Source organism: Pungitius pungitius, chromosome 12, assembly GCF_949316345.1.
Source record: "Pungitius pungitius chromosome 12, fPunPun2.1, whole genome shotgun sequence".
In the NCBI taxonomy this organism is placed as follows: domain Eukaryota; kingdom Metazoa; phylum Chordata; class Actinopteri; order Perciformes; family Gasterosteidae; genus Pungitius; species Pungitius pungitius.
In genome coordinates, this window is record NC_084911.1 from 8813213 (window position 1) to 8841039 (window position 27827).

Consider the following 27827-nt stretch of genomic DNA (forward strand, 5'->3'; position numbering starts at 1 on the left):
CTGCAAGTTTAACTTAAAACCAGAATGTTTTCTTTACAGAAACACTTCAGTGAGGAAAGTTTCAAAGTCTTCACAGTGAGCTCCCTAGAGTTTCTAAATCACAAATATCTAAATCAAGAAGAAACTGGTAGGGGAAGTCTACATATATGAGCACATTTTGATTTACTTTATTCTAACAAAACAAATAAAATGAATGATTGAATTGTGGACACTTTCTTTACAGAAATACCCAAACTTCAGGAGTTCCTGCAGGAGCTCAATGACTGTCACAAAGAGACGTTGAACTACGTGTCCGGAGCCCACGGGATCCTCTCTCTGATTCAAGGGGCCAGCCGGAGAGGAGGAGTAAGATCAAGTGACACATCTCATCTTTGATTTTAATCATCGTTCATATTGACAGAAAATAGTGAGAAAACATCGTGAAGTAAAAGACAGACGTCCTAAATGTGTTCCATACTTACATTTTAGCAATCAGGTCAGTTGTTTTCCTCAATGGTTTTTCTTCAGAGAGGCTGCATAACCAAAGTATTTTAAGGGGTGTCTCGCTCAAAATAACATAATGGTTACGTTGCTTTGAATGCTGAATGTGTTTTTGTTTATTACAGGCTGAGAAAAAGAAAGCTGTGTGCACAATCCTTGAAAAAAAGATGAGAGATGAAGTTGATAAAGTCAGGAAACCAATGGAAAAAACTCACCAGGATTTTGAAAATTGCCTCAATGAGGGAGTTAAGAATTCTGAAATTTCCTGTGAAAAGGACTTGGAGTCGGTGATAAATCCTAAAGTACATAAATGATGACTACATATTCATAAATACATCATTATAACGGTTATTGCACTTCACATAGTAAAAATGTTTATTAACTTCAGTTTTGTTACAGGGAAAGTCAGGAAGAGGTTTCTTTATGACACTGAATTATTTAGTACAGCACAAAGGCATCTACAACGCTGAGAAGAATCGAGGAACAAGGAAACAAAAAAACCTCAACATGAAGTTATCTTCATACCTGACTGAGAGCATCGATGAGATATTCAAGAAGACCTTCCCGTAAGAAATAACTTAACAAAGACATAAAACCCTGTGCAGGCTGGTTGTACAAACTATCCCTGGAACAACAGTTCATACATTATGCAGTTATAACAGTTATGTGATATAATACATAGATTTATATTACTTTTGAAATACAAACTTGTCAATAATCTTCATGAAAAATTTCAACTTTTTAACATGTTTCAGAAATGAAGTAAATTGTGGACCATTCAACGGAAAAATCAATTCATTTTCACTTGGCACAAAGAGGATGAAAATGGAGCCAGAGTACGAAGATGTCAAACTTCAACTGGAATTCCTCAATGCAGAGGTAAAGGAAGAGAAGTGTACCAGTAGTCCATTGTGTAGCTGTTAGTGCAGGTCAGAAAGGCCCAAGTAGAAGGCTGAGAAGAGAGGAGACACAAGAGGAGCCTCATTTTTAGATTCTCTTGATTGGATTCAAAATGTGTGAATCTTTAATATTCTCTCTCAGGAAGATAAGATGAAGAAGAAACTCATCAAAGTCATCCGTGAACGTAAGAAAAGGATCTACAGCAGTCTGATGACAACAGTTGAGGAATCAATGCAGAAATGCTATGATGGTACAATAAAAGATCTGGAAATGTACAACATGACACTGACACCATGCATTATTTACGATAAGTGTGCCTAATGGAATTATGATTTGATCTAATTTAATTGAGAAAACGTTTTCTGCTTTATTGTAGATGCAAAAGTGATAAGAGGAGCCAACTCACTGATTAACATGAGGGAAACGATGAGGAAGCACGTTCATGATTCAAAAAACATCATGTTCAAGAATGCTAAAAAGGTCATGTTGGACCAGCTGAGAAACTTGATGGTTTGTAACATTTTATCATACGTCAAACAAGGAGGACTTTTGATACTTACCCTTTTCTACCATTTTTAAATAATTAAGTGGAATATGCATATTTTGTATTACTGCTTTCGCACTAAAACGGTGCAAGGTTTACCCTTTACATTATTCAGTTGTTAGTGTCTGAAATACATATAATCTGTGAGTGAGGAAGATATTTATGCTAATTTAGAACGAAATCCTGGAAGACCTGGAAAAGACAATGCAGGAATCAATCGACCTGTCCCTTAAGACAGACTGTGACTCAATCCCAGGTAAAGGCAACAAAATCACATTAAAATCTCTAAAAATACAAAGAAATCCCAGTAAATTTCCAAATGTGTGATTAACTTGATGTTAACATTATGGTTTTCTTTTTAGATTTTACAGTGGAGCTTGGTAAGGTGAAGAACCACTATGAAGAACTGAAGGGAAGCGCAGAAGAAGACCAGTAGTTTGGTAAAAGCTGTTAAAATATCTACACTATGACTCTGGATTGATGTTCTGAATAACTCTTAACAGCCATTAGCCACCAGTCCACTATGATTACTGATTTAATGATTTACATTTTTCTTCTTGACTATATATCTATAATACATACATTTTCTGTCCAATTTTTAATTGTACTTCATTTTAGGTATTGAAATTAGAATGATTTTATGGGTGTGTAGGTAAATCCTGAACATTGGTCTCAGCGTGTACTGTGTGTTGATTTTGGCAACAATTTTAGGCTTTTTAAAGATTTTTTTCTTTCAATTTCAAAGATAAAACTTACTGCAAAATAATGTTTTTTAAAAGTTTTAATTCATGTATCAAAAATAGGATTGAACTAGATGATTGTAATCAAACCGCCTATCTGGTTTCTAATTATTTACTGAATACTTGTTTTGTCTTACTATACATTCTACGTGCATCTACAATATTTCGCACAACATTCTCTGAAATAACGTTAACTGTTAAAGTGTCACATGGGCGTCACATGCCCTTTTTATTCATGTTTTAAAATGGTCTTAAAGCTTCTTTTTGTTGTTCGTCACTTTTATTATAAAATCAACAAATGATTTTCTCTTGTCAAATAATTCATGTTTATTGTCAAAGATTTGGCCCGTGATCATAATTCATTACACAAATCTACACAACAGTTCCCAAATACTAAAACTATATTTGAAGGGTGTGATCAATTGTAACATAGTAGTTTATACCTGTTAGTAGACACACATTAGCCCCGTGCAGGTGGAATAGAACGTAGAGATTGTGGCTAATTTGCCTATTGCCTGAGGATTATGATATATGTCACACTTTTACCTATTGTATGCCTGAACTCAATTTCCATCCATGTGGCAACTCTCTTTGGTGGAAGGGAAATTATTAAACCACCTATTTCTGTATCTGTTAAATAGACAACACAACTGTTTTCTACTTATTTCTTTGTTTTGCAGAGTGCGTACAGTCTGTTCGACCACTGAACATTCTTTGCAAAGAATAAAGCTTTTGCATTTGGTTTGTGTTCCTACATTGAACCTTGTACATTGGTGAGTGTGTGTCCAAACTAAACAGCATACAGCATGTTTTTGGGGTTTGTCCAAAGTAAATATGCCTCTCTTGATGAACACAGCTTTGGTCAAACAAGGCAAATGTACTTAAACTAGTTGCATGATGTGCTGATGAGGCCTTCCTCTTCCTTTGCAATAAAACAGAAAGATATGAGTGCATACTGTGGTGGTGCGGTGTGGTTAGCCCAGCTGCAGGGGGGAGAGTGGGGAGTGGTTCAGGGAACGGTGCCAGGAGGTAATTTGTGCAGCTGGACAACATGACTGATTTGTCCCCCCCTAAAAACAGTGAGCAGGACGCTGAGGGGGGGAGAGATCGAAGCAGGTGCTCAGGGGCCAGGCCGAGGAGCGGAGCGACAAATAAAAAAATACAGTTACGCAGCAACGTGTGTCCGTGCCTTGTTCACGGGGAACACGGTGGTAGTAGCTCCCATACGGCTACACATACTTTGTATGTTCTTTATGTCATTGCAGTATGCAGCCTGATGCACATGCAGCATAGTGGGTAAAGGTCTTTGAGTTAGTTAGGTTAGTCACACAGGGAGCATTTGCTGTAGACCTTAAATCCATGACGGTTACAATGGACTCCATTCACTGTCTAGTTTTTTAACAGCAAAAATAAAAATGTCACCTTCTCCTTCGATTCTTAGATATATATATATATATATATATATATATATATATTAGGGCTGTCAAATGATTAAAAATTTTAATCAAATTAATCAGAATTTTCAGTGGATTAATCATGATTAATCACACCTGAATCCTAACAATTTTTTCTTTCTGAAATGCATACTAAAGATAAATAACAGGACACAGATACATAATTATTATTATCATCATTATTATTTTTTACATAAATACATGTTATTTATTTGATTTTTTTTTAAATAATCAAAAAAATAATGCACAGATTATTATCAAATAATCAAAGCAATGTTATTTGATAAGTTACAGACTGATTTCCCTGCATGGCTCTAGAAGGGTATATAGAAGGACATATGCCTGCAGGTGGCAGTAATGTGTTGTAAAGGATGAAGTGCATTCCCTAGAAGAAGAGTCACTTTCCTGACCTGAATCATTTGTCACACTACGCATGCGTGAAATGCGTCAAAAAAATTGACGTAATTAACAACAAACAGCTAATTAACGCCGTTAACGCGCTATTTTTGACAGCCCTAATATATATATATATATATGTTCTTACATACATAAGAAACGTTATTTGAATTATTGAATTATTGAATTGAAGCAATGTGAGGAATCAAAAGTATCTTGAACTCGCTTTGTGATTAAGTATTTATTACTAACTAATCATAGAAAAGTGGTAAAGAATACAAAAATCATCAACACAAGCCCCAAGGACAGACTTGAGTCAAATGACTACGATTCAGCTGAAAAGGGAAAGATTGTTCCTTCTCCCTCAGAGGAGCAGGAAGATCAGACAAAGAGGAAAGGGGAGAGCAGGAGTTTCATACTCCTCAAGAGGGACCTGTGTTGTTTCAGCACAAACCCTAAGAAAAAGAGGAATGTTATAAATCCTGTAAGTATTTTCTTTCTACCTACATAATGATTATTGCATCATTTTAATGATTTTTGAAATTCACATTAAACGTTAAAATATTGTTGTGTTTTCTGTTTTGGATCAGAGAAGGCCAGGAGGTGGTTTCCACAAGACACTGAAGTATTTATTGATTAGCAAGATCATTATTTTGTGCTTCTGAAAACAACCTCGCACCATCTCTGTCACGGTTTGGGTTTGTTTCATGTTACCTCTCCCCCTGCAGCTGGCGCCCGCGTGTCCACCCCCATAAAATATCTAGTTGGACGATAAATAGCTAAACAAATCTTCTATCAACATGAGTTCCTTGGCAAAGGGAACGGTAATGCTCCAGTTCAGAAGGTCACACACTCTCTACCGACTAACACTGAACCATTGTTTGGTTATGGCTCTTATTTATAGCATGTCGTAAATCTGCTTATTTGATGACATTGCACTTTCTTGTTTTTTGTTCGTCTGAGTTTTTATCCTTATGGTTAAAATGCCATGTTTGTTTGAATTGTTTGTTATGAATGTTTTTCTAGTTTTAACACAGGTAAAAAAATGGACTTTGCGCTAAGTATTTAAGTTATTACTTGTAGTATTTTGGGGGACATTATTTCCTTTTTAATTTACTTAGTAAATCCAACTCCACTACAGTTATTTTATGGAAGCACACTTTTCTGAAAGCTGCTGTAAAAAACTATTGGGAGCAAGATTTTCTATTTAAATATGTTAGTGGTTTTCTTTAATAAAACTGTGGGTCCAGACTTTTTGTCTTGTCCCACTTTATCAGACCGTCATTCCCTTTAAGGGAGTCGGTTGTTTAAAATAAATGGATCATTCAGACGGGAAATGCATCGTGGGAGGAGTTGCACAAACAAGAACTAGACAGCCTTTAGGTTTCGTTTCTTGGGTGGAGTCGCAGCACTTTGCAGAGCAAAAGTAGTTTTACGGCCGCTGGAGTTTGACAAAGCTGGAGGAGCAGCACTGATCTGCATCTTTAACCTTCTCGCTACAGGTAAACGTTAGAATGTGTATCACGTCTTTGAGGATGTCAATCATCGCGGGTGACTCTTGTTGACCGTCTGAAAGCTGTAAGATCTTCACCGTGAACAACGAGCTAAAGGCTGCAACGTCACACGCTAGAATTGGAGGAGGAAGGAGGTGGTTCCGACTCGATAACATGTTTGAACTCTTTAGGACTGAGAAACACATCTTTATTATTTACATGGAATATTACCGAAGAGGCATGGCGTTGGTGACTCTATCTGTCCACACTTTATTACTATTTTCATTTAGTAAAATGTGATTCTCTAAAGTTATAACGTGACACTTTGCTTAGCTTTCAGTGTCCGTTCGTCGTCATGAATGAATTTGTTCGTGATAAATTAACTGAGTGGGGTCTCCAAGTCTGGATAGAAAAATTTGAAGGTAAAGTATTTACCATAACTCTCTTTTTAGAGCACAGATGTCGTGGATATTGTTCACGGTAGGGCCCCGAATGATGAAAACCGTGAAGGTATCAGAAAATGCTTTACTAATTTGTACTTCAATATTCCACATTTATTGCAACATAAGAAATAGTTGTAAATACAACTTTAACAATCAGAGAGATTGCCCCAGCGGTGACACATAGGGACGTGCAGGACAAACATATATTTTGCACAGATATCATATTTTACAAATATTACTGGGTACATTCAATATTCATTAAAGAGGGGTTTTAGAGAGGGGTGCTGCAGGTGTTGCGACACCCCTTTGTCCTCTATCGGCCAGCCATCACTGACAGATGTTTCACACTGTATGACCTACCAATACTGAAACATCTACAGAATTAATACAACGATGAAACATGTCCTTGCAATTTATTTCTCTGGTCAGAGAATACAAAAGCACCAAAAAGAAACGTGGACATTTTAAAGGGACACATAATCTAAGCCTAGTAGCCGCTTGTCACTATCTTGTACTTTATTAAGATGAGGATCCCAGCGGTGCTGAAATCAGGATAAAAAACAATTACAACATACAAATACAATCATGCTGTATTCAAGATGTACTACTCTTAGAACAATTTACTTAATCCCTATTTCACTCTTTCTATAGTTGATTTATGTATCATTTGGATTTTTGCTTGACTGAGATTAAACTTGAAATTTTGTAATTGCAGACGAAGGTGTTGATGAGGAAAGTTTTTACAATCTGGAAGATCAAGAAATTGCCGAATTGATCCCAAAAGTGGGACCACGGACAAAATTCAAGAAGAGACTGAAGTTGTTAAAGGTAATATTCTGTGCTGTAAGCAGAATTTACACAAATACTTTATATAGAATATAGGAGCTTAGAACTAATGATGCACAATTGATGACAATATCTAATTAACAATAATAGCATGTGCTTGAATTTTAACATGTATTTACTATTATGGGTTCACAAGGAACAAAACACAGCAAATCCAGATACAGCTGATGCGTCTGCTCATGTAAGTTAATGAAAGTTTCCAGCACTCAGGTATCACAAGGCATTTATTATCTATATTTATGTATTTATTTTAAAACCCATATGTCCATTTTCACCCTCAGGTCATTCCGTCCACCAGTGGCAGAAGTAATGAAGGTGGGATGCACTTCTGATTACATGTTGTCTTCATTGAAGTTTTAAACTTCTTGCTTTGACTCAACACCTATATCGAGACCTTGTCTTAATATTGTGAGAGGCAGATGCAACAAACCTTTTCTTATTCCTTTTTTTTCCACCCACCTAACCAAAATTTCCCAATAAGAAAAGAGAAAGTCTGATCTCCAGGGCGAGTCCAATCAACAGCAACCACCGACTAAGAAACAACGACCGGGATCCTACTCAGGTATTTATAATACTTTCCAAACAATGACATCCTCCAACTTACCAAAGAGGTTAACATTTCTACGTAATAACATTTTTACTCACTAACAATACTGCCCTATGTACACATGGAGGTATCCATAGCAACGCTATGCTATGCTTCAAAGTAAAAAACAGTGTAATTAGCTAGATAATGTTTTAAGATGGAGACCAGAGTTTATCCTTTGATAACATACCAAGGCAGGATCCTTTAGCTTCTTCCCTCATTGTGCATTACCGCTTACTCAACTCACTGGTTCATGGTTCCTGCTGAATAGTTCTTTATATTCACTCCGACAGAAGAAGAGACACTGACTAAGGTGAAAGACATAATGGGACGTGTCCTAAAGAAAATACCTCACCAAGGCAACAACTTGAAAACCTTCCTCAGGTAAGAATCAAGTTTATTCAATTCTCACATCAATATGTTATCTGGGCTTGATTCCACTCAAAGGGCCGATTTCACAAAGAGATTTAAGACTTGCAGGCCATCGTGGGTTAGACCCGCTGTCTGTAAGTATGTCCATTTTCACAAATGTCTTGAAGGAAATCTTTTGAAATGATCCACAAATATTCACTTAGACTCAAGGATGAACTGATGAGAATTAGTTGGTCATATTATGACAATTTCAGACAAATATCTATCAGGGTAAAATGATGAAGTAATGAGATTTGGGAAAATCAGGAATTTAAACTATATCTTGACTTTTAGTCAAACAACAAATTTTTTCAGTTTTTTTATATTTGTGAAACAAAAAACAACCCACACTACAACAGGAAAAAAATCCATAATTTGGAGACGGACGAGAGGGAGGTGGTCGGCGTCTTTGGCAGAACCGGAGATGGAAAGAGCTCTTTGATTAATGCCGTCATTGGATTGAAGAACTTCTTGCCCACTGGAAGCATCAGTGCACATACGTCAGTCCTGATTAAAGTGGAGGCCAACATGCAGAACTCAAAGTACAAAGCAATCGTTGAGTTTATTACAAAAGAGGTAAAAATGAGCTTAATGTTTGTTTACTTGAAGCTATTTAAAAAGGCCTGATGTGGCTTCATAAATACAGTTGTTGATTACACAGCAAGCCATTTAATTTAACAAAGTAATACGTTTTTTTCCATTTCATTTAGGAGTGGAGAGATGAGTTGTGGTTCTCAAAAAATTTCTGTCTTGAAAATGGGGAAGATGACACAGAACACAGGGACATTGCTGAAAAGCTGTCAGCGCTGTATGGAGAAGACTGGAAACAAAAATCTCCTGATGACCTCATGGATACCAAATATTTCAGAGAGATCCCAGAATTTCTTCTTTTCAAGGAGGAACTGAGAAAGAAGATTTTTACAGCCGATGAGGTAAGACTAAACATTCTGTATCACTTCATGAAAAGCCTTCTGTTGTGTCTGACAGTAGTTTGACAAATGTAAAAGTGAAATCAGAATGTGATTTTTTCTAAAAGAAAGCATGGCCCTCATCACTGTAAACTATATATAAAATGTACCTTTCATAATCATAAAGAAGTTTGTGTACCAGTAACTGGTACTGTTTTAACAAAACATTTATCATTAAGATTAAATGACGCCTTATATTATTTTTTTCCAGCTGGTATTAGAAACACTAGTACAATATTTGTTTAAATCAGCAACCTGTGTAGCATATCACTACTGACAAAGGTGATATGCTACACAGGTCTTTGGTGCCTTTAATGAAATCTAATAAATCATTGCTCACCTTAACTCTCTCTGATTTAAATTTAATCATCAAACTAGAGGCTGCCAACAGTCAAACTTCAAATCCTAACAAAGGTCAACATGAAACACGTCAATGCTGCCTAATGCTATGATAAACATATAATACCCGATAATCTAAGGCACTGTCAAAATCTAATCATCAGCAATTTTGTCACCCAAAACTTTACTTTTATATTCACTTCTGCTTTAGTATTTAAAATGTATTCACCAAAGAATTGCTGTTGCTTCTATTATTTCAATGATAGGGTTTTCAAAAAAATACTATTTGTAAAGCAGTTTGAGTCTGTGGTTATGAGTGAAATCACCTGACGTTTCCTTGATCTCATTTGACTATTTATTGCAGGCCAAAAAGCTATTTAAAAGAATAATCAGATACACAAGAACCAAACCAGATGACCCAGAAGATGAAGGCACAAGGATGTGGTATTGGCCGCTGGTGAAGTGTGTGACCATCAAGGTGCCAGACGCTGATCTTCTGAAGCATGTCACACTGGTGGATCTTCCTGGAAATGGGGACACTAACAAGAGCAGAGACAAGATGTGGAAAACGGTAATTCATCACATGCAATGCTTTTTATTGTGTGTTACTGTGCTGACTGCAAACTGTGACTTTGTATTATTGCAAAGAGCTGATAACCATCATAATGGACTTGTTGTCGTATCCGTTCAGGTTGTTGGAAGTTGTTCCACTATCTGGATCGTGACTGACATCAATCGAGCTGCATCAGACAAAGAAGCCTGGGAAATCCTGAAAGATGCCTGCAGCTACATGGGAAATGGTGGCCAGTGTAATGAGATTCACTTCATCTGCACCAAGTCTGATGGTCATTCAGATGCAAAAGACACGTAAGTGGTTTAAGATGCCAAAAAGTACATATAAATGTTAAAGTTATTAGGAGGAATTATAAGTGGTTATAAAACAGTCTCAATAATAATTCTCATGCCTCTATATGACCAATATTAAAAATCAAGACCATCAGCGTGAAAATTATTTTCTACATATTCATTTTTAATGCTGGTTTATTGATTTTAGTCCTTCCAAGGAAATTCCTTGAGAAAATAATAGCTTCTGACAGTCAACACAATTGAGCAATCTGAAACAGTATTATGTTACTTTGTTTTTATTATTAACAACTCACTTCACTTCAACATTTGATTGAGATCAAAGAACTTTAAAATAAAGTGATACACAATTGAATGGTGGATCTTTTAGACTTTTGGATGCGGAAAAAAAAGTAAATTTAATGTTTCACTTCTCCAAAAACTGTTTAAGGTGGAAATTAATGAAAACGTTTTCATTTAGTTCAGAAGCTGGTATTCATGATTTCATCTTGAAAAGAAACCAACAAGCCAAAACCAAAGTGATAAAAGAAATTAACCAACTAAAGGAGGTTAAGGTGAGTATTGTAGTATAAAAGAAAGTTTATCACAAATTGTCTACAGCTGCAAGTTTAACTTAAAACCAGAATGTTTTCTTAACAGAAACACTTCAGTGAGGAAAGTTTCAAAGTCTTCACAGTGAGCTCCTTTGAGTTTTTAAATCAGAAATATCTAAATCAAGAAGAAACTGGTAGGGGAAGTCTACATATATGAGCACATTTTGATTTACTTTATTCTAACAAAACAAATAAAATGAATGATTGAATTGTGGACACTTTCTTTACAGAAATACCCAAACTTCAGAAGTTCCTGCAGGAGCTCAATGACTGTCACAAAGAGACGTTGAACTACGTGTCCGGAGCCCACGGGATCCTCTCTCTGATTCAAGGGGCCAGCCGGAGAGGAGGAGTAAGTGATCACATCTCATCTTTGATCTTAATCATCGTTCATATTGACAGAAAATAATGAGAAAACATTGTGAAGTAAAAGACAGACGACCTAAATGTGTTTCAATAATAATTTCAATTTCGGACTATAAGCCGCTAATCTTTTCCACGCTTTGAACCCTACGGCTCATACAGTGCGGCTAATGTATGATTTTTTATGGGCTAACGTGCAAGAGCGAGACAGACAGGTGCAAGTTACAGGCATCAATTGTTGTGGAAGATTTTCTCATGCAATCAGGAATCAGTTGTAAAGTCTCTTGTGAATCAACGTTAATAGACATTAATTTAATAAAACATTATGGCATCATTATATTTTGCCATTGCACCAGTCTGGCTGTTGGAGAAGGAAACCGAGCTGCTGCACGTGAACTTGCCTTTAATGAATCAATGGTGAGACGTTGGAGACGGCAATGTGAAGAACTCGTTTATCTGCCGCGTGGACCCCTTCGGCTTATAGACAGTCTTATTTATGTACACATCTTGTCTTATTTCTAAATTTAGGTGGTGCTGTTTATATTCAATCAATGTTTTTTCTTCAGAGAGGCCGCATAATCAAAGTCATTTAGGGGGGGGTCTCACTCAAAATAAAGTAACTTTATGGTTACGTTGCTTTGAATGCTGTATGTGTTTTTGTTTATTACAGGCTGAGAAAAAGAAAGCTGTGTGCACAATCCTTGAAAACAAGATGAAAGATGAACTTCAAAAAGTCAGGAATCAAATGGTAGAAACTTACCAGGCTTTTGAAAAGTGCCTCAATGACGGAGTTGAAAAATCTGAAAGTTCCTGTGAAAAGGTCTTAGAGTCGGTGATAAATCCTGTAAGTATTTTCTTTCTACCTACATAATGATTATTGCATTGCATTTTAATGATTGTTGAAATTCACATTAAACGTTAAAATATTGTTGTTTTTTCTCTTTTGTATCAGAGAAGGCCAGGAGGTGGTTTCCACAAGACACTGAAGTATTTAGTCGAGCACAACGGCATCTACAAGGCTGAAAAGAATCGAGCAACGAGGAAACCAAAAAACCTCAACATGAAGTTATCTTCATACCTGACTGAGAGCATCGATGAGAAATTCAAGGAGACCTTCCCGTAAGAAATAACTTAACAAAGACATAAAACCCTGTGCAGGCTGGTTGTACAAACTATCCCTGGAACAACATTATGCAGTTATAACAGTTATGTGATATAATACATTTATATTACTTTTGAAATACAAACTTGTCAATGCTGTTCATGAAACATTTCAACTTTTTAACATGTTTCAGAAATGAAGTAAATTGTGGACCATTCAACGGAAAAATCAATTCGTTTTCACTTGGCACAAAGGAGATGAAAATGAAGCCAGAGTACGAAGATGTCAAACTTCAACTGGAATTCCTCAATGCAGAGGTAAAGGAAGAGAAGTGTACCAGTAGTCCATTGTGTAGCTGTTAGTGCAGGTCAGAAAGGCCCAAGTAGAAGGGTGAGGAGAGAGGAGACACAAGAGGAGCCTCATTTTTAGATTCTCTTGATTGGATTCAAAATGTGTGAATCTTTAATATTCTCTCTCAGGAAGATAAGATGAAGAAGAAACTCATCAAAATCATCCGTGAACGTAAGAAAAGGATCTACAGCAGTCTGATGACAACAGTTGAGGAATCAATGCAGAAATGCTATGACGGTACGATAAAAGATAAGGACATGTACAACATGACACTGACAACATGCACATTACTATATGTGTGCCTAATGGAATTAAAATTGAATTGACAACCGTTTTCTGTTTCATTGTAGATGCAAAAAAATTTACTGGACAAAACTCACTGAATAACATGAGGGAAACGATGAGGAAGCACGTTCAAGATTCAAAAGACATCATGTTCAAGAATGCTCAAGAAATCATGTTGAACCAGCTGAGAGACTTAAGGGTTTGTAACATTTCTTAATACTTCAAACGATGGGGACATTTTAAACTTAAACTTTTGAAACTTATCTTTATTTACGATTCCTGTTCAACATCAATATATATATATATATATGTATATATATATTAGAAATGCATCCTGACGGACCTGACAGAGACGATGCAGGAATCAATTGAGCTGTCGCTCAAGACAGATGGTTACTCAATCCCAGGTAAAGGCAACAAAATAAAAACATGATCATCTCTAAAAGTACAAAAAAATGTTCTAAATTTCCAAATGTGTGACTAGCAGTAAACTTTATGTTAAAATTATGTTTTTTTTAGATGTTACAGTGGAGCTTGGTATGGTGAAGAACCACTATAAAGAACTGAAGGGAAGTGCAGAAGAAGACCAGTAGTTTGGTAAAAGCTGTTAAAATATCTACATACTGACTCTGGATTGATGTTGTGAATAACTCTAACATTGCTTTTCATCACTAGTGCCAGTCCACCAAGCTGCTGAACAGCTGATGAACAGCTGATGAGCCCTAACCCTTGGAGATGTGAGGCCTCTGGATTTGGTCTCAACCATTTTTGTCAACTCATCTTATTACAATTGTCGTGGATGTGTACAGAAAACTGGACACACTCCAACACTCAGCAATCCGATTTGCCACAAGTGCATCCTTCGGCACCCACCACTGTGATCTTTACAGATTGGTGGATTGGCCCTCCCTTCTGGGATTGACCCCTCGCTACCGCTCAAATCCTCTGCACAATTTCCGACAGCGATCGCCATTTAAGATCCAGTGACTTAATTCGGCTCAGCATTCCAAAAGTCCGCGCTGTGTTTGGTCATAACTCTTTTTATTTTGCCAGTGCGCATGATTGGAACTCAGTACAAAACACGCTCAAAGTAACAGCCCTCACCTCTTTCAACATACACAAACATAAGCTGCAACAAACCATAGTTGCTGATCAGCCCTCAGTTCTCCCCCTCTCTTCCATTTTTACAAATAACTTCCAGTAATCTGCTTTTATTTTTGTGTTTATTAATTGAACCATGTTGTTTATCATACTGTGATGTATCTGATGTTTGTGTGTGAACTGTGCTACTGCCTCTTGAGGCAGTACTTTTTGTTAGCAACCCCTGATCAGGAATCAGGAAACATGTATGACCATAATATGTCAGACATACAAGGAATTTGATTTGGCGGTTGCAACATGGTTACCAGCGCCATTCTAAATACTAAGTAAATAGCTGCCTTTTAGCAGAAAACAGTTGTAGCCACAATACGTTGTGTATCGCATTTGAACAGCCGAGAGTTTGTGCATCGGAAACATCACGTTTGTTTGCCGAGCACCAGAAGTTTGTTGATGATTAGCAAGATCAACATTATTTCGTGCTTCTGAAAACAACCTCGCACCATCTCTGTCATTGGGTTTATTTCATGTTACCTCCCCCCCTGCAGCTGGTGCCCGCGTGTTCACCCCCATAAAATATCTAGTTGGACGATAAATAGCTAAACAAATCTTCTATCAACATGAGTTCCTTGGGAAAGGGAACGGTCATGCTCCAGTTCAGAAGGTCACACACTCTCTACCCACTAACACTGAACCATTATTTGGTTATGGCTCTTAATTTATAGCATGTTGTAAATCTTAATGAATACTGTTGAATATTCACAACCACTATTCAATATTCAACGTGTGTGTGGTCTGTCAGGGCACGCCTTTCCCCGCACTCCAGCCAATCGGACGGGCCAGTGTTTGGGGGAGGCGTGTCTTCCTTGTTTTCAGGGGGTTGGTCCTGGTTAGTTCCGTTGTTGCTGTGGTTACGAGTGTTTTGAGCTGCATGCAATGTATCGCCAGTGTTGCGGGTGAGGTTCACAAATAAAAGTATTACGACTTGCATCAACGTTACGTCTACGTGTGCTGAGTGAGACACCACACCCGGACATTACAATAATAATGATAAAGAAGTACAGACTCCTACGTGCTTTGTTAGTGGCAAATTAAGCAGTGTTTCAAATACCACTGTAAGCGGATAAAGTTCCTCAACATCTCACAACCAATCCGTGTCCTAAATAGGAGACGGGGGGCGGGCCATTCAACATGTCGGTCTGGGAGCGTTGGTTGGGGCAAAGTGTGTTGCATCAACATTCACTTTGAGAGGAAGTCATAAACCTGTCAACTGTCCTCTGTCAACTCATAAACCCTAACTGCCCAACTTTTCATCAGGCTCACTTCACACACAAAATAGGCAGTTTCTTCAAAGGACTGGTGACTTTATTTAACAATCTCGTGTCACGTGGTGAACTGGATTAAAACTCTATTGCCCACCACTTATGCTCTTCATCTCCTGTGCATGCAGTATACATTGCTTATTACTTAGTGTTTTTTTTACTTGACACCAGTGTAAAATCATTAAACAGGACATTTATTACATGATACTTGCAAGTAGGAGAAAGAATTGACACACATACAAGTCCTGTATCATGGCTACTTAAAGGTCTTCATCTTCAGTGATGAAATATATAGTTGGACAATAAATAGCTAAACAAAGGCTTTGTGCACCATTAAGCAATGGTAATTGGATATCGACCATCATGTCACCAAAAGGTCATCTGGACATCTATAAATATGAGTTGCTTGGGAAAAGGGAACGGTCATGGTCCACAAATGATCCTGAACATGTGTCAGTTCAAAGGGTCACACCCACTAACACTGAACCATTGTTTAGTTATGGCTCTTATTTATAGCGAGTTGTAAATCGGCTTATTTGATGAAATTGCACTTTCTTGGTTTTGTTTCTTTGTTTTTATCCTTATGGTTAAAGTTATTGCTTTTGGTAGTATTTTGGGGGACCTTCTATACTTTTTAAGTTACTTTGCAAATCCAACTCCACTACAGTTATTTTATGGAAGCACACTTTTCTGCAAGATGCTGTAAAAAACTATTCGGAGCAAGATTTTCTATTTAAATATGTTAGTGGTTAGTGGATAGTGGTTTTCTATAATAAAACTGGTTTCCAGACTTTTTGTCTTGTCCCATTTTATCAAACCGTCATTCCCTTTAAGGGAGTCGGGTGTTCAAAATAAATGGATCATTCAGACGGGAAATGCATCGTGGGAGGAGTTTCACAAACAAGAACTAGACAGCCTTTAGGTTTCGTTTCTTGGGTGGAGTCGCAGCACTTTGCAGAGCAAAAGTAGTTTTACGGCCGCTGGAGTTTGACAAAGCTGGAGGAGCAGCACTGATCTGCATCTTTAACCTTCTCGCTACAGGTAAACGTTCGAATTTGTATCGCGTCTTTGAGGATGTCAATCATCGCGGGTGACTCTTGTTGACCGTCTGAAAGCTGTAAGATCTTCACCGTGAACAACGAGCTAAAGGCTGCAACGTCACACGCTAGAATTGGAGGAGGAAGGAGGTGGTTCCGACTCGATAACATGTTTGAACTCTTTAGGACTGAGAAACACATCTTTATTATTTACACGGAATATTACCGAAGAGGCATGGCGTTGGTGACTCTATCTGTCCACACTTTATTACTATTTTCATTTAGTAAAATGTGATTCTCTAAAGTTATAACGTGACTTTTTGCTTAGCTTTCAGTGTCCGTTCGTCGTCATGAATGAATTTGTTCGTGATAAATTACGTCACACGCTAGAATTTGAGGAGGACGGAGGTGGTTCCGAATGTAACAGACTGGGTTTTTCATGGGTACGGTTACCCGTGTTGTGATTTGTTCTTGAAGTCACATGACTGTGTAAAGCGTAAGCTGTTGAGTTCCGGAGCGGGAGACGTGCGAGCAGGCTGATGTCTTCTGGCAGTCCGGGATGAATAAGTTCCGTGATACCCCCCACCGTCTTAAGTGCGTATTATAACCCACCAAGATATCACACCGACTCGATAAAATGTTTGAACTTGTTGAGTATTAAATATAATCATGCACGCTTACGCTAGACTGCAAGTACACTTGAACAATAATTGAATACAAATAATGATGGAGGCCGTGCATGGCCCGGAGCACACGAATCTGTGGCTAAAGAACTACACGCTCTCTCAGGGTCAATTGTAGATAAAACAGAATATTGAGACTAACATGTCTCACACACCAACTATCTGAAGTATGCAGTGAACTCATGAACAACGGGAGACGCGATGATCCGAGAGCCTGAAGGGATGGACATCCCTGTGCCCCAATGGGGCTCTCAGACGGTCATAAGCAAGGAGCCGCCTCCATCATAGTGAACCAATCAGAAATGCTCTTAAAGACTATATACTCCGAGCGCATCTTGTATTAAGCGCCTTTTCAATGCTTTTTCTAGACAGATTGAAACAGGTCCGTGCACGTATGACTGCAGGACTGAATACTCCTGTCACAAATAAACATTGTCATATTGCTTTGATTAAAGTCTCAAGTCTGGTCCTTGCTTTGCGTTCACGACAAACTCTTTAGGACTGAGAAACAGGTCTTTATTATTTACATGGAATATTACCGAAGAGTAACGCAAGGTGATGGTGAGTCTCTCTGTATCGGTCCACACTAAAGTATGGAAAGGAAAGAAGAAAAAAACCCTCAATATTGAAAACTAGCCCCTATATGCCTGTTATTATATTAATTGATTGTTATAACCCGGTTTTACTGTTGAAGTCAATTATTTGGTCGAAAGCGAATATATTATCAATTTCATTACTGATTAATCTTCTGAACATGATATATATTGTTCGATTATTAAAACATATTCAGACAATAGTGGCAATACCTTCACTCGTTGGTCCATCAAGCATTTTTTTAAATGCTAATACTTTGATGTTTGAACTGTTGCCATACCTGCAAACCTTTGGCTTTTCGGTTAAATTCTTGGCCAATCAGCGTTGAGATGTCTACAGCGTCTTCATGTCCCTTCCGACTCTTCACCTTTTCACCCCAAAATGTAGTTACCGCTGACACTGGATTCATGTTATTAGTAATTTTACCGTACAAACCGTATTAAAACGTTTAACAAGGAAAATGACTGAATTGTATTTATATAAATTGTTGGATTTCTTAATCTTTTCTATAAATAATTCCTTGAGATTGATAACAGCAGTTTCATTACTCATTGTTTTCATTCAGTGAAATATGATTCTCTGAAGTTGCAGTAGTTGATTTAAAATGTGACAATTTGCTTAACTTCCAGTTTCCGTTCGTGGCCATGGATGATTTTGTCCGTGATAAATTAACTGAATGGGGTCTACGCGAGTGGATAGAAAAATTTAAAGGTAAAGTATCACGCTCACAATGGCAGGTTCTAACTTCAACAAATCATCACAGCATCACAGGTTTACTTTACATACACGGGGAAGTCGCCTTGGATTTATTATGGTACGGATGAGAACACTGGCATCAAGGGGGGAGCCTTGGAGGTGTTCGTCACAATATAATATTCACTAGATTATATTTTTAGTTAGTAACTGGAGACACACTCTCCTTCCTCCACACAGCTGTATTCTTGAATAAATCAGATCAGAGGGGGGAGGTGTTTGTGTGTCTTTTGTTCAGTTCTCCTCAGTTGTCACAATTAAACTCATGATCATTCTTAGACAATTAACCATACATAACCTCATGACATCATTCTATTTGACCATTACACAGTGAAACATGCCGCAATGTTTATAAGTGTTGACTAATATTTTCAATTTGTTTCTCTGTTCAGAGAATACAAAAGCACCAAAGAGAAAAAGATGTGGACATTTTAAAGGGAGACATTCATTAAGCCAAGTAACCGCTTGTTTGTGTCTTGTCATTTATTTCTTCTTGATCTGATGAGGATGAGAGTTAGAGACACACCAAGCACCATACAACACTCACGCTTTGTCCATTATGTTTACAATACTGTTAAGAGCCCACACATTTTATGTGATTGGATCTAGTATTGCGGCGGGAGGACCTTCTCCTCCTCGACGCCAGTTTAGGGCCAACAGAAATCCTTCCTTCTATATCCAACAACAAGTACAAAACATTGCTCCTGATGTTGGTGAGTGACCGGGCTTCAAGTTTTGATTACGTTTCTACGTCTGTTTCTTTCAATTCTTTTAATTGCAGAAGAAGGCTTTACAAAGGAAAGTTTTTTCTCTCTGGAGGATCAAAATGAAGAAATTGAGAAATTGATCCCGAAAATAGGACCACGGTGCATTTTCAAGAGGAGACTGAAGTTGTTAATGGTAATGATCTGTACTGTACACACAATTCACACAAATATTTTATACATTATTCATATACGAGCACATAATTCATGACGCATAATTGATAATAATATCTCATTTACAATAATGGCATGTTCTTGAATTTGAACATTTATTTACTATTATGGATTTACAAGGAACAAAACACAGCAAATCCAGATACAGCTGATGCGTCTGCTCAAGTAAGTTAAAGAAAGTTTCCAGCACTCAGGTATCACAAGGCATTTATTATCTATATGTATTTATTTTAAAACCCATATGTCCATTTTCACCCTCAGGTCATTCCGTCCACCAGTGGCAGAAGTAATGAAGGTGAGATGCACTTCTGATTACATGTCGTGTTCATTGAAGTTTTAAACTTCTTGCTTTGACTCAACAACTATATCGAAACTTGTCTTAATATTGTGAGAGGCGGATGCAACAAACTTTTTCTTATTCCTTTTTTTCCACCCACCTAACCAAAATTTCCCAAGTAGGAAAGAGAAAGTCTGATCTCCAGGGCGAGTCCAATCAACAGCAACCACCGACTAAGAAACGACGACCGGGATCCTACTCAGGTATTTATAATACTTTCCAAACAATGACATCCTCCAACTTACCAAAGAGGTTAACATTTATACGTAATAACATTTTTACTCACTAACAATACTGCCCTATGTACACATGCAAGTATCCATAGCAACGCTATGCTATGCTTCAAAGTAAAAAAACGGTGTAATTAGCTATATAATGTTTTAAGATGGAGACCAGGGTTGATCCTTTGATAACATACCAAGGCAGAATCCTGATGATACTCTGGAGCTTCCTAAATGAACCTGGCAGAGAAAGTTCATCTCACGCTTTAGCTTCTTCCCTCATTGTGCATTACCGCTTACTCAACTCACTGGTTCATGGTTCCTGCTGAATAGTTATTTACTTTTAATTTGACAGAAAAAAAGACACTGACTAAGGTGAAAGACATAATGCGACGTGTCCTACAGAGAATACCTCCTGAAAAAAACAACCTGAACGACTTCCTGAGGTAAGAATCAAGTTTACTCAATTCTCACATCAATATGTTATCTGGGCTTAGATCCACTCAAAGGGCCGATTCCACTAAGAGATTTAAGACTTGCAGGCCATCATGGGTTAGACCCACTCTCTGTAAGTATGTCCATTTTCACAAATGTCTTGAAGGAAATCTTTTCAACTTCTATGGAAAAAAAAGTCTTAATTTTCCAAAAATTGATAGAAAATTAGTGTAGTTCTACTGAAGAAGGTACAATATTCTGTGGAGGCCTGTTCATAGATGGATCTACTTCTCATCATTACACATTGTTTCAATTTTTAATGTTTTTTAAACAAACAAAACACTTGTGTAACACAGGAGAAAAATCCACGATTTGGAGACCGAGGAGAGGGAGGTGGTCGGCGTCTTTGGCAAAACCGGAGCTGGAAAGAGCTCTTTGATAAATGCCATCATTGGATTGAAGAACTTCTTGCCCTCTGGAAGCGTCAGTGCATGTACGTCAGTCCTGATTAAAGTGGAGGCCAACATGCAAAATCAAAAGGGCGAGGCAATCGTTGAGTTTATCACAAAAGAGGTAAAAACGAGCTTAATATGTTTGTTTTACTTTACTAATTAAAAATGTGTGTGTTGTGGCTTTATAAATACAATTCTTGATTACACAGCAGGCCATTTAATTTATACATGGTAATATGTTTTTTTTTCTCCTTTTCATTTAGGAATGGAGAGATGAGTTGTGGTTCTCAAAAAATTTTGGTCTGGAAAATGGGGAAGATGACACAGAACACAGGGACATTGTTGAAAAGCTGTCAGCGCTGTATGGAGAAGACTGGAAAGAAAAATCTCCTGATGACCTCATGGATGGCAAATATTTCAAAAAGATCCCAGAATTTCTCCAATCCAACGAGGAACTGAGAAAGAAGATTTTGACAGCCGATGAAGTAAGATTAAACATTCAGTATCACTTCATAAAAAGCCTTCATTTGTAACTCAGGCAGTAAAATGTCATTGAGGTTAATATTAATGCATATAAGCCAAGTTTAACAGTAGTTTGACAAATGTAAAATCAGAATGTGATCCTTTTTACTTGAAGAAAGAGTGGCCTTCATCCGCCTGTCCTCCATCACTGCAAACCCATGTAAAATATACCTTTCATTATCAAAAAGAATAAAATAGCAATAATACAATATTTGTTTAAATCAGCTACCTGACTTTCCAGTTGGTAAGCATAATCTTTTGAGTACCACAGGGATCGGTACTGTTGTGGAAGATTTTCTCGTGCAATCGGGAATCAGTTGAAAAGTCTCTTGTCAGTCAAAGTTGCATTTTCCGTTTATTTCTTGCAAGGAAGAAGAGGCCTGCGACAGCTACACATGGACAGGCAGTGGCAAGCTCCTTCTTAATGTTTGAGAGGAACATGGCTATATTTATACATCGACAGGGTTAACACCTTGGTTTTGTTATGCTAAACAGTTTGAGACAGGCAAGGAGGTCTCAGACTTGAAGGGAAACTCAAGATGCTTACAACAGATGTTTGATTAGATCTAGGACAATAGCCAAAGAAGTTCACACCTTCTCCTTCCTCCACGCAGCGGTGTTATGCAAAGACAAATGGGATCAAAGAGGAGAGGTGCTTTGAGATTATTCTGTTTAGATCGTTCCCACACAGCTGGGGTCTTGGGACTTCCTCAGAATTAAAGTCACGATTGGTTTTAGACATTAATCTAATAGAACATTATGGCATCATTATATTTTGCCATTACAGTACATGAACCCTTTCTATTCAGTTTATTTATGATCCTCTTTAATGAGGGGATATTTAAATAGTTCTAAAGTCTACACTGTGAAACCATCGACTCACTGTTTCACTACATTAAAAAAATCAAGACAAAGCTGAAGTGATTGTCTTTGGTGCCCCTAATGAAAGATAGTTAATCATCAAACTGGAGGCTGCCAACTGCCACACTTCTTCTACCAGAATGCTACCAAAGGTCAACATGAAACACAAGTGTGCTTAATGCTAAACATACCTACTATGACTCAATACTATTGAATTTGTAGTTTTGAGTGAAATCACCTGACGGTGCTTTGACCTCATTTCACTATTTATTGCAGGACGAAGAGCTATTTGAAAAATTAATCCGATACACAAGAAGCAACCCAGATGACGCAGTAGCTCAAGGCACAAGGAGGTGGTATTGGCCGCTAGTGAAGTGTGTGACCATCAAGGTGCCAGACGCTGATCTTCTGAAGCATGTCACACTGGTGGATCTTCCTGGAAATGGGGACAGTAACAAGAGCAGAGACAATATGTGGAAAACGGTAATTCATCACATGCAATGCTTTTTATTGTGTGTTACTGTGCTGTCTGCAAACTGTGACTTTGTATTATTGCAAAGAGCTGATAACCATCATAATGGACTTGTTGTCGTATCCGTTCAGGTTGTTGGAAGTTGTTCCACTATCTGGATTGTGACTGACATCAATCGAGCTGCATCAGACAAAGAAGCCTGGGACATCCTGAAAGATGCCTGCAGCTACATGGGAAATGGTGGCCAGTGTAATGAGATTCACTTCATCTGCACCAAGTCTGATGGTCATTCAGATGCAAAAGACACGTAAGTGGTTTAAGATGCCAAAAGTACATATAAATGTTAAAGTTATTAGGAGGAATTATAAGTGGTTATGAAACAGTCTCAATAATAATTCTGATGCCTCTATATGACCAATATTAAAAATCAAGACCATCAGCGTGAAAATTATTTTCTACATATTCATTTTTAATGCTGGTTTATCAATTTTAATCAGTCCTTCCAAGGAAATTCCTTTAGAAATCAATAGCTTCTGACAGTCAACACAATTGAGCAATATGAAAAAGTATTATGTTACTTTGTATTTATTATTAACAACTCATTTTTTTCGAGAACTTATTAATAAAGTGATACACAATTGAATGGTGGATCTTTTAGACTTTTGGATGCGGAAAAAAAAGTGAATTTAATGTTTCACTTCTCCAAAAACTGTTTGAGGTGGAAATTAATGGGAACGTTTTCATTTAGTTCAGAAGCTGGTATTCGTGATTTCATCTTAAAAAGAAACCAACAAGCCAAAGACAAAGTGATGAAAGAATTCAACCAACTAAAGGAGGTTAAGGCGAGTATTGTAGTATGAAAGAAAGTTTATCACAAATTATTATCTTCAGCTGCAAGCTTGACTTAAAACCAGAACGTTTTCTTTACAGAAACACTTCAGTGAGGAAAGTTTCAAAGTCTTCACAGTGAGCTCCGTAGAGTTTCTAAATCAGAAATATCTGAATCAAGAAGAAACTGGTAGGTGAAGTCTACATATATGAGCACATTTTGATTTACTTTATTCTAACAAAAAAAAAAAAATGAATAATTCAATTTTCGAATTATATTTGCAAACTGACACTTTCTTTACAGAAATACCCAAACTTCAGGAGTTCCTGCAGGAGCTCAATGACTGTCACAAAGAGACGTTGAACTATGTGTCCGGAGCCCACGGGATCCTGTCTCTGATTCAAGGGGCCAGCCGAAGAGGAAGGGTAAGATAAAGTGATCACATCTCATATTCTTTTATTCGTTCAAATTGACAGAACAAAATTAGAAAACATAAAAACACAACTTGTTTTTCTGAATAGTTTTGCTTTTGAAAAAAATTCATTTAACTTTATGGTTCCATTGCTTTGAATGCTGAATGTGTTTTTGTTTATTACAGGCTGAGAAAAAGAAAGCTGTGTGCACAATCCTTGAAACAAAGATGAAAGATGAACTTCAAAAAGTCAGGAAACAAATGGAAGAAACTTACGAGGATTTTGAAAAGTGCCTCAATGACGGAGTTGAGGAATCTGAAAAATCCTGTGAAAGATTCATCAACTTTGTCTTAAATCCTAAAGTATATCAATTATGACTACATAATTATAACTACCTCATTATTAATGCATCATTATGACGGTTGTTGAAATTCACATTGTTAAAATATTTGGTCATATTTTTTTTCTGTTTTGTTTCAGAGTAAGTCAGGAAGTGGTTTCCACAAGACACTGAAGTATTTAGTCGAGCACAACGGCATCTACAACGCTAAAACAACAAAAAGTAAAAAAAAAAGGAAACAAAACCTCAACATGGAGTTATCTTCATTCCTGACTCAGAGCATCGATGAGATATTCAAGGAGACCTTCCCGTAGGAAATAATATAAAGACATAAAATCCTGTGCAGGCTAGTTGTACCATATATATATATTTATATATAAAGGCTAGATGTCTTGTCCACGTTACCGGCCACCGGAGTCGAACGTCCGCAGATGGCGTCAATCTTGATAGAGGGAACTCGATCACTCATAACATTGTGTTGGTAGTGACACATGTACTTTTTAAATAACCATAACTTGCTCAATTTTAAAAATGACATTAAATAGATTATTCATAAGTATGTAGTGTCATAACTACATCTCTGACGTTTATAACAAACCAAATCGCTCAAAAATTGGTTGACTCCGCCGTAAGACATCTAGCCTTCATATATATCTATGAGTGGTACAAACTATCCCTGGAACAACAGTTCATACATTATGCAGTAATAACAGTAATGTGATACAATGTTTCAGAAATGAAGTAAATTGTGGACCATTCAAGGGAAAACTCAATTCATTTTCACTTGGCACAAAGGAGATGAAAATGGAGCCAGAGTACGAAGATGTCAAACTTCAACTGGAATTCCTCAATGCAGAGGTAAAGGAAGAGAAGTGTACCAGTAGTCCATTGTGTAGCTGTTAGTGCAGGTCAGAAAGGCCCAAGTAGAAGGGTGAGAAGAGAGGAGACACAAGAGGAGCCTCATTTTTAGATTCTCTTGATTGGATTCAAAATGTGTGGATCTTTAATATTCTCTCTCAGGAAGATAAGATGAAGAAGAAACTCATCAAAGTCATCCGTGAACGTAAGAAAAGGATCTACAGCAGTCTGATGACAACAGTTGAGGAATCAATGCAGAAATGCTATGATGGTACGATAAAAGAATTATAATAATAAATATAAATGTAATGTAATTGTATTTTAATTGACATTGTTTTCTGCTTTCTTGTAGATGCAAAAGTAATAAGTGGAACCAACTCGCTGAATAACATGAGGGAAACAATAAGGAAGCACGTTCAAGATTCAAAAAACATCATGTTTAAGAATGCAAAAAAGGTCATGTTGAACCAGCTGAGAGACTTGATGGTTTGTAACATTTTATCATACGTCAAACCATGAGGACATTTTACAATTGTTATGATACTTACCTTTATTTACAATTCTTGTTCATCATATATATATATATATCATATATATATATATATATATATATATATATATATATATAAAGTGTGCACGCCACACTTCACCCTTTACGTTATTTAGCCATTAGTATCAAAGATACATATAATCTGTGAGTAATGAAGATATTTATGCTAATTTAGAAAGATATGCTGGAGGACCTGACAGAGACAATGCAGGAATCAATCGACCTGTCGCTCAAGACAGACGGTGACTCAATCCCAGGTAAAGGCAACAAAATAAAAACATGATCATCTCAAAAACCTCAAAAATACTAAATATTTGGCAGGAAATTTCCCAAATGTGTAATTAACTGTGAACTTGATGTTAACATTATGTTTTAATAGATGTTACAGTGGAGCTTGGTATGGTGAAGAACCACCATGAAGAACTGAAGGGAAGCGCGGAAGAAGACCAATAATTGTAGTAATTGGAGACATGAGACCTCTGGATTTGGTCTCAACCATTTTTGTTATTACAATTTTCTTTATTGTACTTCTAATTAGCTTGTGGTAACAGACATGCCTAGCGATTTGAGATAGATAGCAATTTGTTGAGATGTTATATGTTTTTGGGGCATTTTAGTTTAAATGATTAAAGACAGAAATGTTGTTTTTGTGTGTTTGGGAGGGGGTATTGGGGGGTGAGAGCAGGATGTCACATTGTTGTTTAAGAATTAAGCTTTTAGCCACTATGATTACCAGTTTAATGATTTACATTTTTCTTGACTTTATATCTATAATACATTTGTTTTCTTTTAATAGTAGTTCGCAGTTGATTGGTATTGAAATCAGAATGATTTTATGGGTTTTTTAAATTCTTAACATTTGTCTCAGCGTGTACTGTTTGTTGATTTTGGCAACGATTTTATGCTTTTTAAAAGATTTTTTTCTTTTTTCCATTTTTAAAGATTAAAAATGCCTACTGCAAAATAATATCTTCTAAAAGTGTTAATTCATGTATCAAAAGTTGGAGGGAACAACACTCACCTAAAGGATTGGAAGTCCTGTGGGCGAAAATGCCATGTTGATGCTAGAGGTCAGATTAGAATGGGCCGACTGATTCAAGCTGATAGAAGAGAGACTTTGACTGAAATAACCACTCGTTACAACCGAGGTATGCAGCAAAGCATTTGTGAAGCCACAACACGCAACACCTTGAGGCGGATGGGCTACAACAGCAGAAGACCCACCGGGTACCACTCAGCTCCACTACAAATAGGAAAAAGAGCTTTTGCAAGAGCTCACCAAAATGCACAGTTGAAGACTGGAAAAATGTTGCCTGGTCTGATGAGTCTCGATTTCTGTTGAGACATTCAGATAGTAGAGGCGATAGTAGAGTAGTGTCTAAACAGAATGAGAACCTGGATCCATCATTCCTTGTTACCACCGTGCAGGCTGCTGCTGGTGGTATAATCTTGTGGGGGATGTTTTCTTGGCACACTTTAGGCCCCTTGGGCATCGTTTAAATGCCACTGCCTACCTGAGCATTGTTTCTGACCATGTCCATCCCTCTATGATAAATGTAATCAACTAAACCTCTTGTCTTGTTTCTCATTAATTAGTGAATAATTGTTTGTCTTAATCTACATTCTACATCAGCATTGATAGTATTTTACACGGTAAACTCCAATAAAGTTCACTTTCAAAGTGTCACATGGGCTTCTTGGTTATTCATGTTTTTAAAAGGATCTTAAAGCTTCTTTCTGTTCTCCTTAACATCACTTCTTATTATAAGATCAACAAATGATTTTCCAACATTGTTTTTGTCAAATATTTCATACTTGAACCTTATCCTCTAAGATCTGACTCATGATTACAATTTATTACAGTTCTCAAATACTGTATATATTTTAAAGGTGTGATAAATTATAACATAGTAGTTTATACCTGTTAGTAGACGTGTTCACACATTAGCCTCAT

At 37.1% G+C, this 27827-nt stretch overlaps 2 protein-coding genes across 16 annotated transcripts in view; both read left to right on the forward strand.

Annotated features, from left to right (window-relative positions):
• LOC119220107 (nuclear GTPase SLIP-GC-like) overlaps positions 1-15251 on the forward strand; it is a 36702-nt gene extending 21451 nt beyond the window's left edge. The window contains exons 14-23 of one of the 6 annotated variants that reach the window (XM_062565834.1): positions 40-127; positions 224-345; positions 606-782; positions 880-1046; positions 1236-1359; positions 1522-1630; positions 1757-1890; positions 2099-2180; positions 2287-2364; positions 13834-15251. In XM_062565834.1, coding sequence (XP_062421818.1) covers positions 40-127; positions 224-345; positions 606-782; positions 880-1046; positions 1236-1359; positions 1522-1630; positions 1757-1890; positions 2099-2180; positions 2287-2360 — 1077 coding nt within the window. In that variant the 3' untranslated portion in view covers positions 2361-2364; positions 13834-15251. Of the gene's footprint in view, positions 1-39; positions 128-223; positions 346-605; positions 783-879; positions 1047-1235; positions 1360-1521; positions 1631-1756; positions 1891-2098; positions 2181-2286; positions 3407-4882; positions 4999-13833 lie in introns of those variants that run through there. The other 5 variants (XM_062565833.1, XM_062565838.1, XM_062565839.1 and 2 more) reach the window with 5 other exon arrangements.
• LOC119220113 (nuclear GTPase SLIP-GC-like) lies at positions 5717-27548 on the forward strand. 10 transcript variants are annotated; one of them, XM_062565845.1, is made up of 21 exons: positions 5717-6016; positions 6341-6429; positions 7166-7278; positions 19704-19748; positions 19845-19878; positions 20040-20123; positions 20497-20587; positions 20933-21149; positions 21292-21513; positions 22688-22894; positions 23015-23190; positions 23632-23725; positions 23814-23901; positions 24016-24137; positions 24311-24487; positions 24606-24775; positions 25200-25323; positions 25486-25594; positions 25676-25809; positions 26049-26130; positions 26253-27548. In XM_062565845.1, the coding sequence occupies exons 2-21, from the start codon at positions 6363-6365 to the stop codon at positions 26324-26326; spliced, it is 2430 nt and encodes an 809-aa protein (XP_062421829.1). In that variant the 5' UTR covers positions 5717-6016; positions 6341-6362; the 3' UTR covers positions 26327-27548. The 10 variants fall into 10 exon arrangements, with proteins under 10 accessions (XP_062421829.1, XP_062421831.1, XP_062421826.1 ...); XM_062565847.1 differs by having other exon boundaries at positions 5718-6016; positions 20043-20123; positions 26253-27547; XM_062565842.1 differs by lacking the exons at positions 19704-19748; positions 19845-19878; positions 20040-20123 and adding exons at positions 7423-7477; positions 7578-7611; positions 7778-7858 and having other exon boundaries at positions 5718-6016; positions 7166-7277; positions 26253-27547.
• The last annotated feature ends 279 nt before the right edge of the window (positions 27549-27827 follow it).

What these genes read in the sequence shown, in the direction of transcription:
- LOC119220113 (XM_062565840.1), top strand. Translation starts at nt 18,537, where the DNA reads ATGGATGATTTTGTCCGTGATAAATTAACTGAATGGGGTCTACGCGAG. An exon ending in GTGGATAGAAAAATTTAAAG is followed by an intron (nt 18,604 to 19,426) that starts GTAAAGTATCAC and finishes TTTTAATTGCAG; the next exon opens with AAGAAGGCTTTACAAAGGAA. An exon ending in TTGAGTTTATCACAAAAGAG is followed by an intron (nt 21,150 to 21,291) that starts GTAAAAACGAGC and finishes CTTTTCATTTAG; the next exon opens with GAATGGAGAGATGAGTTGTG.